General features: G+C 35.4%; 1 protein-coding gene across 1 annotated transcript in view; it reads left to right on the top strand.

The window, feature by feature from the left end:
* Positions 1 to 18,324, top strand: part of RUNDC3B (RUN domain containing 3B) — a 50,919-nt gene that overhangs the window by 5,453 nt on the left and 27,142 nt on the right. The window contains exons 2-6 of the mRNA XM_027898740.1: positions 1,682 to 1,797; positions 7,632 to 7,765; positions 11,076 to 11,161; positions 14,619 to 14,708; positions 17,973 to 18,053. Coding sequence (XP_027754541.1) covers positions 1,682 to 1,797; positions 7,632 to 7,765; positions 11,076 to 11,161; positions 14,619 to 14,708; positions 17,973 to 18,053 — 507 coding nt within the window. The remainder of the gene's footprint in view (positions 1 to 1,681; positions 1,798 to 7,631; positions 7,766 to 11,075; positions 11,162 to 14,618; positions 14,709 to 17,972; positions 18,054 to 18,324) is intronic.

Genomic DNA, 18,324 nt, shown 5'->3' with positions numbered 1-18,324 from the left:
TTGAGGAAGCAATAATTTCTGCCATTGGAGTAGTCAATAGCAGTTAACTGGTGGGCATGCATGTCTCTCACTTACTCAAAATTGGTTAAAAATGTGGAGGAGTTCAAAACTGAGTCATAACTTGGCACTGCAGGAGATGCTTCCTCCCCCACCCTAGTTCACTCCTAATTCCTGTCCTGCCAAAACCACTACAATAGAAGCCTCCGGGAAAGGTAAAACAGGGAGTCTTTATTCAGAAGTTTAATGAGTATAACAAATTGAGTGGAAACTCTTGAGATAAATGTCAATTCAGTTTGAGCATATTAGCTTCGTTTAGTAAATGAGCATCAAGAGGCTGTGCTGACTGCAGTAAGGAGGCATTTAAGTTACTTTTATAGTACAGAGCACCTGAAACTAGTATGGCTGGTTTAAGGAGTTTCATTCCTGCCCATGCCTATGTCATTTGGTGCTTCTGCAGCTGTGCCATAGAACTGTTTGTGTTGAGATGCTGTGACGTGTACTTATTGTGAATGTATCCATATTTAAGAGACACTCCTTCACCACTCCTTTCTAGTGCTGAAAATTTAGAACAGTTAATAGTGAGCCCCAGAAAAAGTAGAACTGGCAGAACGGAGGAAGCCAATGTGCTCAGGTATGGGATCTTGGATGAGCAGGCAGAGTGAAAACATCCCAACATTGTTGAGGGTTGGATCTTGTGAAAACTATTTCTTCAGGCTCTGGTACGGCTTTATTCATACAAATAAGATTGCTGCCAAAAAACCCACAAGAAATGCTTCAAAATAAGTGTTACTTTCAAATTTGAGAACATATGAAATTTGCCTTGAAACTGAAAACTGAGGAACTAGGAGCAGAAAAGAAAATAAAAATGGATTATAATTAAAATTATGAAAGCAAAAGAAAATAATTTTTTGTTATGCTTTTTGAGGTTTAAACTATCTTCTGAATAAGAATAAAACTGTAAATGCAGGTGTAACTAAACACAACAAACAGCCTAATTGACTAGTTACATTTTATCATCATTTACAGTGGCTTGATTCAGTCTTTCCAGTTTCAAATGTTAGATCATTTAAATTGATAGCTTTTCTAGTATAATAATGTAGTAATATATGGTGCTGAATACCCCCATTCAAAGGGAAATCAACCTACATTAATGCACAGAGTTAACCGTGCATAAAAATTCGTTGTTTTATAATATGTCTGGATTATTTTTGCATTAGGATGAAATTACAATGTTTTCTAAATACAGTAAAGTTTATAGTTCTGATTCTTGGGCATGGATTTGGGGAATAAAAGAAGCATTGACAAAATGTCAAACAAAAAATCAGTATGTTTAGGATTACAAAGAGATATGGATGTTGGATGCTTCCAAGTGCTCGTTTTTCTATAACTTCATTAAAATAGTTTAGGGAAGAGGAAAATAATTAGCTCATTTTTATGTGGAATGGGTGGGGATTTTTGTTTTCTTTCAGGTTTTAAGGCTTTATACCGAAGACCAACAATGATGATTGTACTTCCAGCCTATTTCTCAACATGTTTTGTGTTCCTGTTGCTCTGACTGAACTTGAAATCATCAAGGTTGTTTCTGGTTCTTTGATCTTTTGGTTTAAATAAACTACTGCCCTGCTATAGAGGACCAGTAGCTATTCATATAATTTATGATGGTCCTGTACTTTTGCTCTAGGTTTTCAGTCAAGACTCTGATTGACCGTTCCTGTTTTGAGACTATTGATGATACTTCCCCCGAATTTAATAATTTTGCAGCCATTCTGGAACAGATTCTCAGTCATCGACTGAAAGGTATGTTAATAAACTTCCTTACTGGTGATGATTTTGCCTTGATAATTTCTTTATAATAAACCAGAGTACATCTACAAACTCCTTGATCATGAATGAAAGCATTGGCTTTCTTTGTGTGTCTGTCCCATCGCTGTTACCTTCCTGATTTTTTACATTACTGTGGAAAAGTGGAAGCAACTGTTTTTTGTGAAACACGTTTCCAGTGATCTGGTTGGAAGCCTTCTGGGTTGGTAATTAAGCAAGTGAATGTTGCCATGGTGCTGAGCTCTGTCTGCTTTTCTGCTTTATGATAAGGCCGTGTCCTAAGAGTCTGAAAGACAATCATAGTGTTATTGGCTTTAATAGAAGCTATAGAGAGCATCCCTTTTCTTTCTCCCTTTCTTGCTTTTGTTGCTTTCTTTTCCAGAGACTGTGTTCAGGTCCTTAAATTCCTGTCCCCCCACTCCTTTAGTGAACATGTTTTTTGCTACTAGAATCTAATGGATTAAATTGCTAATTATATGATTAAATTTAGAAAGGTCAGTTGTTGATTTTCTTCTTGTCTCGAGTCAGATGTTCTAATTGAAGAAAATGTCTGTTTGCTTTTTCCAGTTGTTCTAGAGGAAGCTGCTTTGTTCAAGGAACAGAGTGTGCCTTAGCAGGAACAGTCACTAGAAGAAGACTTTGGAAGCTTCTTCTCATTTTCAGTTCTGTGTACAGTTTCAGAAATATTTGAGGATTATGAAGGACATGAGAATCATCTAAATCATCATGGCTAGGCTTCGCGATCATCTAAATATAGATGTGTAATATGACAATCTACTCTTTTTCATACTTTTTAATATTCATAACTAAGCTTTGTGAACAATATTGTGTGTAGGCTGACATTTGAGTAGCACAATTACTACCTGCTGTGGTTCTGTCAGAGGAGAAAAAAAAAGTCACACAGTGGGGTGGAAACATAGGGTTTGTCACATTGTGACAAAGATTATTGGAGTGATTATGGGTACTTAGCTGCTTGACACTGCAGGGAAATTGCTCTCTTTTCTCATTCTCCCCCAGCTTCAGTGATGTTTGAGCAAAAAACATTATGCATTTTATTTTTTCCAACCAACATTCTTTTGCTTCGCAGGCTATTATTCAGGACAAGGAGTACAGAGAAGCCTTGACAGGTTGGCAAATGGGTTACCGGCAAATAGAATTTGAATTTCTCCATTTCTTACTTGAAATAATTTTTTACTTGCAAACAGCTAAATTATTGTCTCGGTCTTCCCCTTGTAATTGCTACTGTGATCTTCTAAATTCTCAGATTTAAATAAAAATCCATAAAAAGGCAGTAACTTGTGCATAGTGTTGGAAATGGGGAATATTTTGGTAATAAGCTAGTTGACTGTGGGTAGCTTTGAAATAATAAACCAGAAATTGAGATAATAAATGAGAATTCGAACTTTAAGACGGTATATGTTATATAACACAGGGCTTGAAAGAAATTGTATTTTACTGATGGTAATTACTAATATATCCTGAATGCATACTCTTTGTCAGTAGGAGCACACTAAGGGCAGACTGGCTCTTGCAGTAGTTTGTGTAAAGTGTTTTGAAACTGGCAAAACATACCTGATGTGTTTGTTTATGGTGAGATACACGGCTTCATTGTATCAAACTTGTCAGGATAATCCCGTGGCAATGTAGTTAAATGGATGATCCAGATTTGAGAGTTTAGGGTATATAGAACTTTACTTTCTTAAGACCATGACAAACAACAGTTCTTAATCTTTACTTCCTTTGGAAGTACTGGGTGAGGAAGAAAGAATAAAAAAAAAGTGTTTTCTTTGCATTAATGACTACTAAGTTTACTTTTCTAATAAAACTTTTGCTGGTAACTTTTTCGTACATTAAATTTAATAAGTTTTTAAGGAGCAAAGCATAGTCTTGATGGAATATAGTGACTGTTTCTGCTTATTGTTTTCATGTTTAATTAGGATCCAGACAAAAAAAACCCAATTAGCAACAGGGATTAAGATTTGATGCTTTTTTTAAAACCATTGCAATTAAAAATTCTGAAATAGTAGTTCTCCAACCTTCATCTTGCTGGGTGTTGTGCTAAAAATGCCTGTTGCAGCAACACAAACACCATTTAAAAATGGATTTTTAGTAGGTAACAGATCTGATGCTGTCAACTCCCAATAGCAAAAGGGCTATGAAATAGCATTCTTAATGGTTTTGTTGATTTGCTTTTTCCATTCAGTATCACTGAATAATTAGGTTTGGACAGTTTCTTACAAAGTCATCCAGTCCTACCTCTTGCTCAAAGCAGGACTGTCTCAGATTGCTCACGACATTTTCCAGTTATGTTGAAAATCTTCATGACACTTCTTAAACTCAGTGCAGTTTGCTACGTTTTTTTTTTTGTTTGTTTCCTCCTCTCATTTCGTGCTTACCTTTCCCTAAAATTGGCTGTAGTCTCCAATGTATCCTGTAGTGAGCCAGATAGAAAGCCAGATATGCAGCAAACTAATCACTTTCCCCATGGATGCACTTTTTTAGCTCAGCTGCTCATTTTCTTAGGAGTGTTTTTGATGTGGGTGTTTGCTTAGTAATAAAATGAGATTGGTGGAAATACATTATTAGCTCACACAAGAGAAGTCTTGTGTGAATGCTGCTTAAACATAGATATCTGTTCATGTGATACAGAAGACTTGGTACATATGGCACCAAAATAGTTCCCAAAAAGGTAGCACAGTATGCTATGGCACTACCTTACAGTTGCATGTACACCACTGACAGTAAGCAGCAGTCAGGAAGAGGCAGGCCACTGTTGTCAGTAAAAGCAGTCTGGCTCACAAGCTATTTTGAATTGCCCTAAGGAAGAGAGGGAGTTTGAGCAATCTGTATTAACTGTCTTTTCAGGCATTGCAAGCTACTGACCGCCTTATGATCTAGAAGGAGGAAAACTGTGTCCTGGTACTGTATGTGCAGTATACCTGGTACTCCCTAGGACTGCTGGATTTGTTGAGAATGCAGAGTAGATCAAAGATTGTAATAAGGAGGATATAAAGTATGTGTCCTTCTTGTCATTAAAGTAAACCATGTGACATGCCTGCTGGCAAAATAAGATACTACTAGAAAGGACAGTTGAAGATCTTGAGAAAGTAGGAGAGAAGGAGTAACAAAAAAAAAAAAAAAGAGTGACTAATTACTCTTTTATTCCTTCTCAAGAATTTTCATGGTTTTGTAATATAGCAGAGACTAAGTGTTATTCTGGGAGGGTACTATGTATTTTGAAGATCTCAGGACCAAATAAGACCTATAGTCTTGAAAGGAATTTTACAAATCTATATATAAATATATGTGTGTTTGATAATCTTAAAGCAGGGTGAGTAACTTCAAGATCTGTTTTTTTCCCAGATACATGTTTGGAATTTGTTCTTTCTTAAACCATTCTGTACCACAGAGATAAAACTGTATCTTGTAACTGACTGCATTGTTTCTTGTTTTCACTGCTGGCCACAAATTTTTCAGGTATTTTTCCTGTAAGCATCTTTTTTATAATATCAGCTAAGGAAATACAGGGGCATCAGAAGTGTTCAGCAACAGTACTTGGGATTTGATCTCAGATCTCAGGTGTTTCCTAGCTCATTTAAAACCTGAAGTCATTTCAAAGTGATATATATTTTGTCTTTACTCTTGCCTTTTTTTATCACTTTAAATTAGTGTTAACTGAGTTTATACTGAAAAATATGAATAACTATTGTAGATTTTTATGGCCATCTCAAACGTTTCTGAAAGCTAGTGTCATGTGTACGTATTTGTTGACTTATGATGTTTTCACTGTAATATCCTTTACAGCACAAATTATTGATATCCGAACTGCTAGCTAGTATGCATACTTAGAAATAGTTTTGATGTATGAATTCTGTCACAATGTATCTAGTGCATCATGTTTGTGACTTCTGTAATTTTTGCATATCATGGTTACTGTGAGCGCACTTGTCATCCGTACACTTACTTGCATTTACCACCATGATGACACCAGACAGGATGCTGTACTGTGCTGTTTTGACATTTTCACAACTTTTTGTACCTTTTTTCCTTTATGTTTAGAAGGCATTGTGAACACATCAAAAGCTTCTGCTAGAGTTGCCCATGGAAGCTGCTTCTCTCTATCCAGTCTATGTTTTTCCTAATTTTAATGACTGTGGAGTTTTTTTTCTTGCTTTTTTTTTCTTTCAGAAAGACTACAATGAGCAGTATACTTTTAGGGTGATTAGTGCTGCTTGAGTGGAAAGATAAATGTGATAATTCTCTTTTTTTTCTCATCCTATAGAATGTTCTGGTTTCATATGTCATCAACAGTCTGGTGATAGTAATGGTAAATGGCTGTACTAGTGATGTCACTGCTAAATGTTCAGGTTTTGCTCTTCATAGTAAGGGGAATTATTAAATGATAATCTGAAACTACAGTAACTGAAGCTCCTTGGAATTTTGTTTTCTTTGACATATTGAGTAATATATGTTAATTTGTCCTGCTTGCCTTTTTTTTTTTTTTTTTTTTTAATAAGTGTTTTATCAAGCTTTGAATTTAATAAATATGTTTGTGTGGCAAAGTAAGCAGATGGATCGCAACGTCAAGTTACATGCACCCTCTAGGTGAAAAAAAACGCTGCCACTTGAATTTCTTCAGATCACAGGGGACAGATCTTTAACACTACTTTGGCTATGCCTGGAGATAAATCAAGTAATGTTAAATAAAAAATCCTTGTCATCATGTTTTGGCATTTTATTTCCAGTATATATGATTTACTGTATCAGTCTAATATACTCTTTCTGGAAATTTGAGCTTTGTAACAGCAAAAGAAGTAGAAGTCTTTCTGATACATTATTGGAGCTTCTGAAGTATAACTCAAGACTTGAAATAAAATAAAATTAGCTTAAAAATAAGATCTCATTTTATATGGAGAAAAGGTTTTGCACATAGTAATGATGGCAGTCACCAGAGGGCAATGTTCACCTTACTTGTTACATACCTTTTTGCAGGTGTGTACTAAGTGTGAACATTGTGCTCTTCAGTGTGAAAAACAGGTCTGAACTGTTGTGGCTGTGATGAAATTTATTTTGTGTGGAGGGGTCACAAGTAGTATGTAACTTTCCCTTTCATTTTCTAACTGCAATACATTGCAAGCTGGAAGAAATATAAAGGATTTTGGTTAAAGTTCCAGGAGAGAGAATGATTTGCTCAACTCATTTTGGTCAGCTTCCCAAGGAGAAGTGTACTTACAATAAATTGTGTCTGCAAAAATTTTTTGAATGTGGATCAATTTCTCCTGCAGTGAAAGCACATTTTTTAAACTTCCAATCTGCTCTTAAAATAAAGATACCACTGCCACAGCCGACTGGTATTTTATATTTTTATTTAGTAATTTTTTTGAAGAACAAAACTCTCACTACTTGATTGTATTAGTGAAATGTGTGTACTACCTAAAACAAGTGGCAGAAATACTTTTTGCATCATATTTTTAAGTCTCAACAGTCTGTGCTCTATTGTGATTTAAGAGATCTGTGAAGAACTCTTGTGTATTGTTGTAGGATACTAACAAGGAAAAAAAACAGTAAGGTACACATAGGTAAACAAAAGTCCCAGACTTCTCTTTGTGCATCGCTTTCCAACCAGGGTGAACTGCATAATGCAAATTTTTTTACACCTGTGAGGCAGTTTTCAGTAGGAATTTATGGACTTGCTTGCATAAGATTCTGTCAGTACAGGAAACATTTAGAGGAGTATTGAATTATGTTTATCTCCAATAAGCAGAAAGGGAGGTTCATAAGTTTTTAAATATCTTTTATTTTGATTAAAGGTCAGATCACCTGGTTCGGCTATGAAAGTCCTCGGAGTTTCTGGGACTACATTCGCGTAGCTTGCCGAAAAGTCTCGCACAATTGCATCTGCAGCATCGAGAACATGGAGAATGTCGGTTCTTCTAGAGCTAAGGTAGGGAAGAGAAAGGTTAAACAGACTGTTCTGTATGAAATACAACTGATATTTCTGTACCTGGAACAAAACCATATTACTAAGCTTACCCCACAAATTTTTTGGTTGCTTGAAATTTTTTTTTTTTGGTACCTAGTAAATACTTACTTTTTAAAAATCCACTTTTAAATCTGAATGTGTTTACTTTAAAATTTATGTTGTTCAGTAGAAAAAATTCTGAAATTGTCTATTCAGTGAGCGAATTGTGTTATAATATGATTGTCTTCATGGTTTTGGCCTTATGTAATTTTTTGAAAATGCAGTACGTTGAGGGAAATTAGGTTCCTGCAGGCCTACCAACAAATATTATTTTAAAATTGTAGAAATGTGATGACTTTATTTCTTTCCCCTCCTAATAGTTTTATTTGGTGTATAATTTATGCACAAATAGAAAAGGTATGATCAGCTTTTGAGTATGTTGGTGTGATTGTGCAGGAATCCTATCTAAATAATAGATTTATTTGCTAATAAAGATCTGTTATTTTAAAGGATCTACATAAAAATAACATCATTATTTGTTGAGGTACAATGGAAATCATAAGGAAGTAACAATTTATTGTGTTTATAGGCATATGAACTGAATAAGGATAAGCTTTAAACTGACCTATCGTTGAATCTTAACAGTGAGAGACAGCGTAGACCAGCATCCTAAAAAAGTACTGTTGGACAGAGATTACAAGTTTTTTTTTCTACTAGATTGGAATGCTTTTCAGTAGCTTTTACTTCTGTGTAAAGCAGCCTTGATTGATAACTTAGAACCTTTTGACTTTTTGAAAGTAGCATAAGAGAATGCAACAATTAATGTTCTTAATTATTTTTATTCCTAAATGAACTGAAATCAGTTGCTGTGTATCACTGCTATTTTGAAAGCCCCATAGTTCCAGATTTTTATAATACTTTGGATTATTCATTGTTGGTGTCATTAGTGAGGTGGAAATACTTAGCTTGTTGTGTTTTTTTGTAGGGTTTTTTTCAGGGGCGTGACTGTCGTTAGTGCAATTTAAATCACAGGTATTTATGCAACCAGTTTTTTTCAATAAAAGTTGCTTAGATCAAGCAACACCATGAATTTAGAAAATCTTTGAGCACTCTGATGATCCACAGATTGCAGAACAGTTTATTTGCTGTTTCTACTGTTGTTCCTTTCTTTCTTTGAATAGACTCAGTTTTATATTTTATATTGTAAATGTATCTGTAATTTGTGTGAAAGCTTTGAAACACCTGAGGTTCTATGACAAAAGATTTTTAACTGGCTTTCCTATCCAGAATACTGCATCTCTTCCTAACCCTCTATGTACTGGAGCAATAGACTGATAATTTGTCATGCAGCTTTTTTCCTTGCTTGCATTGAGATCTGGAAATTCAAATAATTTGGAAAATTTATTTCCAAATGCTTTCTGGAGAAACACACGTTCTATAATCTGATGAATCCATTGCTTATATTTGAAATTTAATTTAAAGATGTTTATGAAGTCTTAAGGATTTAATAGATGTGGATGTTTAAATTCAGTAGGTAATAATATGCAAAGCTATTTTCTGAAATGTTCTTATAAATAAATCAAAATTTTCTTTTACTCTGTGGAAAACTTCATGCCAAATAGTAGACCAAGAAGATAATTTGTGCAGTGAGTGTGGAGAACAATGTTGAATTTTTTAAGGGAGTATTTTGGATGTCTGTATCCAGGAAGGTTGAGAGCATGTCAACACAAATACCAATCATATGCATCAGTTTGACTGTGGTCCAGATAAGTGTAGTCTTCAGCCTGGAAACTGTCAGCAAGGGTTTGCCAGTGCTAGTTGGCCCTGCTTTCACTGGAGGTGCATAGGTTTTAGTCCTTAGCTAAACAGCATCATCAGAGTTTGACTGTTTCACTCATGTTTTAAGTAGCTGCAACATAAAGGCAGCTACCTGGGTAAGCGTGTTTTTAATATTAGTGCACTCTATGTTAATTTTTTTGCTGTGCTGTTGGTATTTATATGAGCAATTTTTTTTGTGTTGCTATTTAGCATTTCATAGAATCACAGAATGGTTTGTGTTAGAAGGAAACTTGAGCACTGTGTGGTTTCAATCCCCCAGCCATGGACAGGGATACCTTCAATTAGACCAGGTCACTCAGAGTCCTGTCCAGCCTGACCTTGAGCACCTGCAGGGATGGAGCATCGACAGCTTCTCTGGGCAACCTGTTTCAGTGCCTCACCACCCTCACAGTAAAAAATGGCTTCCTAATATCTAATCTAAACCTTCTCTGTTTGAAGCCACTACTACCCCTTGTCATGTCACTACATTCTCTCGCAAACAGTCTCTCTCCCTCTTTCTTGTAGGCTCCCTTCAGGTACTGGAAGGCTGTAATTAGGCCACCCTGAAGTAGTATTATAATCTACTACAGGTTATTTTGGTAGAATGTCTGCAGTGATATTCAGCTAGATGTCAATAACCACCAAATATATTAAGCATGGAGACATCTTCCTACTTATATAACTGCTTGTAAGTTTATATGGATTACAAGAAATATTCCTAGTGTTCTCAAATGGACAGTCATAACTGTGGCAGCCATTTGAAATGTCTCTCTCTTGTAAAATACAATCCTGTGCATTAGACCTCTAAACACAGCACAGCATACTTTACTAACAGCTATTTTTTGTGTTATTGCTGTTGTTTATAAAACTGATTGAATGAAGTTTTGGGTTTGGACTACAAGATTTATGCCTTTTACATTTAATTTCGTGTCTGTATTTTATATGCACCTTCTAAAATAATGTCCTTACTGAGGGGAAAAATATTACATAATAAAAGTATGTCACTGAGTTATACTTCTTTTTTTTTTTATAAATCCCACAAATAGTTGATTGAACACAGAGAATTAGTTCTTACTTAAATCACTTGGAAGGTAGGTTACTGCTGCTTTACAGTGGAACCAGTTGGATGCTTCCAATACCATTGACTTTAAAATTAAAAGCTGTCTTCCCTGATCTGCTTCATCTTAAACATGAGATTTTCAAAAGGATGGAATATATAATTAAAGAAAAAAAAATTTCCCCCTTCAAATTTTGGAGAACTTTATTTAACAATAAAGTTTATTTGTGTCCTTGTAAGAATGCATTTTCTGTTTTCATTATTGCTGTACTGAAGTACATCACAGCAACCATTTCTGTTTAGTGGTAATTTCGTTAATCAGTTCATTACTCAGGTAAACAAAATGTATTAATTTTCATATGTAAAATTGTTTCCTTCTAAAATGTTTAAATATTTCATGTCTGTTTTGTCTTGCAGGGTCGAGCCTGGATCAGAGTAGCACTTATGGAAAAACATTTGTCTGAATACATTTCCACAGCTCTTAGAGACTTCAAAACAACCAGGTCTATAAAACTTATTTTTTCAGTATTTTAGTAAATGTTAAAGGAGGGACTTAGGTTTGGAAGTGAAGGTTTCTCCTGATTTGTGTAGTAAAGAATATAATTAATAAAAGAGCTGTAACCTAGTAAAAGATGTCTAGAGTTGGTATCAGTTTGACTTTAGCATGGGTAAAACTGCAAAATAGAAAATCCTTTTGTGATTTTAAAAATGTGGAAATAAGTCTGGAATTCTTGAAAGGTCAAAAGAAGAGAAAACCTCTGCAAAGAGGGACTGAATCTGAAGTTGTAGCATGATAAGGAGAGATGTGATATTCCTTTCAAGATTAGGTATTGTTGATAGAAAGACCTAGAGACTCAATAAAAAGTAATTTTTATAGGCACCTTTTCTGAAGAAAAAAGGAAGAGAATCCAGGAAACTTTTGAGAAATACAGAGTAACAGAATTAGTGATCAGACATAACTAGGATCTTGTAGCAGATTTTTTTGTAACTTCTAATGTAAAAACAGTTATGGGATGAGAATATACTATGTGATAGAAAATGCTTTGGCAGTTTGGGACTGGTTTTAGATAATGTAATTATTAGCTGATGTTTTATCTTGTAGTGAGTGTGTCTTGTAGATTTATGAAGAAGTAATCTAAGTTTGATTGAATCTATAATTTGTATCTTATGTTGAACGCTAAAAGTTTTAGACACACTGAATGGACTACTAAAACAATAGGAATTTTCTCTGTAAAGATTTCTGTTCATTTAGAGTATTGTATTTTAAACTTTTTTGTCCAGAGATCTCCATATATTTTGCAGCTCTTAAGGTGATTTTGAAATATGACTAGGTAAATATCCCATTTCACTGAAGTTTCAAAACCTGTTGTCTTATTTTACCCAGATTTGCTGACATTTACAGTAGACAAGAACCTCATAAAACAAAGATTTCTGGAAAATATTTACTCATGTTTCCTCAAACTGAAAAGTCATTTATGTTTTTGAGGTGGAGATGAGGAGGAAGAGTAGGGTCACAAATTATGTACTGTCCCTGTTTTGGTAATGTGCTTTGTTAGTGGCTAACAATGGTCTTATTTGATTAGCAGTTTCAAATTAATTTATTTGAGCATGTTAATGTTTAATATATTTAAATGTTCTTTCAGTGGTATAGCTTTTGGAAACAACCTCTCTTGCATTCCAAACATAGTAAGTGCAAAGTTTCTTTTGAAGTAATATTTTAAATACATCTAATGGAAATGAAAGTTACATTGTCAGATCTTGGTTGTGTGGATTTCAAATCCACTAGAAATAATGAACATACTCTCTTTCCCCATGTGGGATTTCAGATACCTAATAAGTAACCTGATTTTTTCTAGTGATGCTTTGCACCATTTATTTTTTAATTATGTATTGTGCTGTATGTATATTTACTAATTATTTATATAAACTACAAATTTCTTGTCTTACACATGTTTGTATGTAGAATACAAAATTCATCTATCATACTGATAACTCTTTTTAAACCTCACTGTTGTGTTTAGGTGCCTGATGTTAGGACTAGTCTTTAATGAAACAGCACATTATTAGTGCTGGATCTACATATTATGCTTGGAAGAAGGTTGGAATAAGCATGGGCACACAAATATTTTACTAACAAATTGGTCAGCACAGACTTAAGTTGTAGTTTTGTAGGACTGTTCAGTTGTGACATGTCAAATGCATAGCACTGAAAGAAGATTTGTGGGTTTTCCAAGCGACTGTGGTTTTGGCTGGGTTAACGTAGCTGGCTTAAGAAACACTAGCACTGCCAGGCCAACTTCACCATTGAAAGTGTGCTCTCTGATTTCTTTCTAAGCACCATTTTACAAAATAAACTGAACACAGTACAGATTGGTACCTGGCAGTGATTTTACAAACGCCAGTGAATTGGCTTGCAATCATCTTATACTGGGAGCATTGCTGTTCATTCACAAATAAGAGTCACTGTGCTGAGTCAGACTGTGAAGTCCATCTAGCTCAGTGCTCTGGCTCACAGGGTTAGCCTCCTGGTGTCCCTCCCGAAGTCAGAGATTAGGAAACTGAGTTTGTACATCCTAGCCTCAGTGTCAGGACTATAATCTCTGTCTTCTCAGAGGAAATCTTACAGATTCCTTGCTTCAACTGAGAACAGTCAAGGTCTTGGGTAACTCCAAATGGATGTCTGTTATGAAAATACAGAGGTGGGACTTCTGACAGCATGCATTATAACACAGATCAGTATTTGGAGCTGTGTCCCAAAACATTTCTTTCGTGGATATTCACCATGCAGCCAACTTGAGCTGTTGCTGAACCTCCAGACGCTTTCATGCAGCTCTTAAAATAGACGGAGCTTTTGGTGGGGCAGTGTTGCTGGTATTTGTCTGGAGGATAGGTTGTATTCAGTAATCTGGCACCTTCTTGTACTCGTATGTTGCTAGAATGTATAGATGAACTGTGCATCTCAGCTCCTAGTAGGTGATATTTCAACCTTGCCTTTGTTACTGAACAGCTCTTGGTTTCTCTATTTCCGCAAGCAATGCTCAGGTGAATTCTAATGACCTTTCTGCCCCTGCTACTGCCAAGACATAGAGTTGTGTGCTACTTCGCTAAACAGACCAAATGCCATTTTTACAAGGCTATGCATAGCATTGGTGGGTCCTATTTCCTTGCCCTGTACATGGAATGTTTCTGTCTGGAAGTAGCTCCTGTGGTAGCTGGGAGGAGAAAATGAGAAAAAACAGGAGAGAATGGGGAGGTGGTGAGAGAATACAGATTTCAGCCTTCACAAGTCCTCATACACCTGGGTGCGTGAATTATATTTTGAGATCAAGGCATGCGGTTTTAAAGCTTTGGTCAAGAGGTGTTTTACGATAAAAAATAATCTTAAAAAACACTCCTTCAAGTAATAAAAGCTAAATCTCAAAAGAGCTGGATGCAGCATGCACCTTCCCATCATGCAGTATTGTAAGAGAAAGTAAACTACCTGGAAAATAGCTGATTTGTGAAAATATTTTTTAAAAAATGATCAACTACTAAGAATGAGAAGTGAATGTTGAACTTTGAAAGATTCTGCAAGTACAATTGTGAGAGAGAACTTTTTTCATGAGGTGGAATCATTACTTTTTTTATGTATATGACACAAATTCTTCCTTCTAGCGTTGAAGTCTAAGATACCTTCATAACTTCCTTTGCATTCTGTCCATCCTGTTCTACTGTTAGGACTAATACTGAAAATTCTTCTTACTTCTGTCTAAATTTTTATGGGCTCTAAGATTGTGATATTTGTGCTCTGTAGTCTATTGGTTTGCTTTATTTGAAATGAAATATGAATGCCTGTGGGGTTCACATAAGTTGTTTTTATTTAAACTGGATTTTTTCAGTTTTCTGTTAACTATGAAAAATATTATCGTTATTATTTAAAAGAAAATGGTATTAGCTGAACTGATTTCTTTTTTATTGAAGGAGATTTTATGAGGATGGAGCAATTGTTCTCGGTGAAGAAGCAAATATGCTTGCTGGTATGCTTTTGGGACTCAATGCAATTGATTTCAGGTATTATATTTGCATGCTTTATAATTAAATGCTCAGAGAAATTATTTATAAAACAATGTATTATGGGAAGCATTCTTAGATTCCCTTGGTAGTTTGCGAGACAAAACTTAGGTTATGGGGAAGAAGGGAGAAGGGGAGAGAGAGAGATCTTTAATGGCTCTTCTAGATAAGAAAAAAGTTATACTGTCTTTTATATAACTGCATGGTTACATGGTTGCTCTTTCAGGTATCAAAACCCTAAAAGCAATCAGAAGTATAATTGCAGAAGATATTTCAAACTTATTGAATGAAGCTTACAGGCAATTGAATCTTTTGAAGTTATTTTTAAACTGTAAGGAAAACTGTGTGATTAAGTGCTTGGTTATACCTTGGTACTTAAGGACAGCATTATAACCCCGTATGTAGAAGGTAGTCTTTAACTTCTAGATTTTAAAAGCTTAACTTACAAATGACCATTTACTATCCATTTTTCTTATAATTAATTGCAACTGAACAGCTTACATTAATTTACCTTTCCAATCTCTATCCAGACTCTTCTGGGCTTTCCTATATGATTAATTCTGTGTTTTGGGGTAATAAAGGTGCAAGCACACTCTAGATAATATAAATATATATATATATATTTATGGTATAGTATATGTATAAAACCCACCAGTAAAGTATAAAAATATAGTGCCTGTAAAAAGATTGAATCTGGCTGGTGCAAGACCCTGTTAATATGCCTGGTTGGGCACACTTAGCCTCAGGCAGAGCCGGTGGCAAAGCATTTCATAATGGAGCATAGGGAAAAGGAGAGAGATAATGTTGTTCTCCACTCTTTTGTCCGTACACTGTTAATATTTACCCTGCAGCAGCATTCGTGCTTGTCACAAACCAGTTTAGGAGATAAACTGGCAGAAAACAGCACATAGCCTCACTGGGTGCACTGAGTGATTAACTGTTGCCAAAAGGCCTTTGGAGATTTACTCCTGCTTATGTTCCCATATGCCAGTTTTGAGGCTTGTTGGACCGTTCTATGAGCCAGCTTAAATTCTTAAAGAGTAAAAAAACATACCCAGTAAGAAGACAGAATAGTTCTTTTGTTGTTGGTACTTTGGTTCACAGAAGCATCCTGTTAGTGGCAGAGATGATGGGAGCATAAGGCTTAGAGAAGAAAAAGGAACAAAAAGCATTGAGTAATGTTTTCACTTTCTGGTGGCACTGAGCCTTTAGTTCAGCTGCCTGTGGAACTGCAACTGGATACCAAAAGAAAAAAAAAAAGTAACCTAAAAATTCAGGTCCTGATGGCTGCTGAACTATTTCATAATGCAGTCAGATCCCAATACTGCTGTGAGGAGGAGAAAGGGAATGTGGTTCGGGGTTTAGGAAAAAAAAAAAGAAAAAATGGGGAAGGAGAGATTGAAAACACAGGATGGCTTCTTTTCCCAGCATTTTGTCATTAGATTGGCTTAACTGCATCCTCAACATATGTTCTGGAGGAACAGAAGTGTGCTGCATGATGATAAGGGTGCTAGTCTTGTGTTAAGCAAATTCAAATCTTACCAGATTTTATTAGTTTAATCTTTACATTATATGAAGTTAAACTGCTTCTATATTATCCCTATACTTGAAAGGACTATAGCTATACATGAATAACATTGCAAGATTAGGTCTGCAGTATGTAAATCCTCCCTGAAAAATCATCAGCTGTCTGTGTTTGTCTTGCATAAGCCTCAGTGATACATAGTAGGGTATGAATACTTCATTGTATGACTGCACTTGTTCTTCCTTTGTCGTCTGATTTACAATATAAGCATATTTGTAAGTATCTGTTAATAGTATTCAGAGTAGTGATTGGTTCTTTTTGAAGACATATAAGCTTTTGTCAATGCAGTTTTTAAAAGACTAGGAATTTTCTGGTCAAAATGGGAGCATAGTACTACAAGTGTGTTTTTATTGTCTCACATATCACATAATTACAGAATGGGTAAGGTTGGAAGGGACCACAGTGGGTCATCTGGTCCAGCCTCCCTACTCAAGCAGGGTCATCACAAAGCACACTGAACAGGATTGTGTCCAGCTTGTTTTTGAATATCTCCAGTGAGGGAGACTCCACTACCTCTCTGGACAATCTATTCTAGTGCTCAGTCACCTGCACAGTAAATTTCTTCCTCGTATTCAGGTGGAACTTTCTATACATCAGTTTCTGCCTGTTGTCTGATGTCCAATTTCTTGGCACCACTGAGAAGAACCGTCACAGTAATGTGATTTGAAGAGCTAAGAAGCCATAGCCATTCTTTGCATGTTATAGTTGAGATTTTTTTTGTCACTTCAAACAGTTTCTGATACATGTTGACTAGCTTATGGAAACTGTAAAAAAGACTTCGGGGTAGAGATGGGGGAACTTGGGTGAGAACATAATCTAGTTTTTTTACCCTCACAGCAATGTGGTTTCTACTTAAAGTAGTTGTGATTTTGCAAGGGTGCTTTTCTTATTTTCTTTGTTTTTCATTTCTTTGGGGGAAAAAAAAACCCCTTAGATGTACTTCCCAAATACCACTTAAGTGACTGCATTGTCAAAAATGGCACTTTGCAATTCAGTTAGCAAAAGCTGTGTCTTGTTAGAATCTGTTTATTGATGACAGAGATAGGAGGAATGAAGAATATAAGCCTTGTGGAAGCATGATTAATTTTGTCGCTTCTGTGCTAATTAGAGATGATTGAAATACAATAATTTGTATCCAGTACAAAAAAGAATACAGTGTAAATGAGGGGTTTATAAAGATACAGCCATTTAAGAACATTTTCTAAAAGTTAGTTTCATGTTCCTCATCTTCCTGCAGCCCAGCACCTGTGTCTAAAAGGAGAAAGACTCTGAAATATTTTTGAGAACAGATTTTTTGATTTAATGGAATGGGTGCATAAGTGCTCTGCAAACACTTTAAATGAAGTCAAATGCTGAAGATTCAAGTTCATGCATAGTTCTTCCGTTGCTTTGGTTAACTTCCCTGTTATTCCCTTGCCATCTATCTGTATTTTTCAGAAAAAAACCCAAATATTTAAAAACTAGGGTTTATAGTACTTGCTCTGATCTGTTCCCTGATTATGTGTATTTTCTGGACTCGTTTAATATTAAACAATCTAGCTCACCTGAGTAAGATTTCAGTGTTAAATGCTCTAAGCTTTTCTTATTATCAAAATATTAAGAAAAATCAAATTTCACATTGGTAAGATTCTGTTGTTTAATTTTCTTGTTAAAAACTTATTGTTTCTCTCTTTTATCAGTTTTTGTCTGAAGGGTGAGGGACTGGATGGCAGCTATCCTGCTGTCATAGATTATACACCATACTTGAAGTTCACCCAAAGGTACTTTTTAGCTTTACTCTGCTTTTTTTTATTTCATTGGCAAAAATTTCCTTTATGCTGGGCCTCTTTTTATTTAACATTCAAAATAATATTCATCTCTAATTACAGATCTGTACCTTTATCTTTAAGACTGGGGGAATTGTTACATGACTCATTAATGTGAGTCATGTTAGCTTTGTTTCCTTGGCTTAGAATCAGAGTTCAGCAGGAAACAAATGCTTTATCTCCTTTGATGATCCCAGACCAAGCTGTCCTTTCTGTTGGGCCTTTT

This window comes from Empidonax traillii, unplaced genomic scaffold (assembly GCF_003031625.1).
Source record: "Empidonax traillii isolate 1590-97213 ecotype Southwest subspecies unplaced genomic scaffold, ASM303162v1 scaffold619:size634076, whole genome shotgun sequence".
Classification (NCBI taxonomy): domain Eukaryota; kingdom Metazoa; phylum Chordata; class Aves; order Passeriformes; family Tyrannidae; genus Empidonax; species Empidonax traillii.
This window is presented reverse-complemented; position numbering and strand designations above follow the sequence as displayed.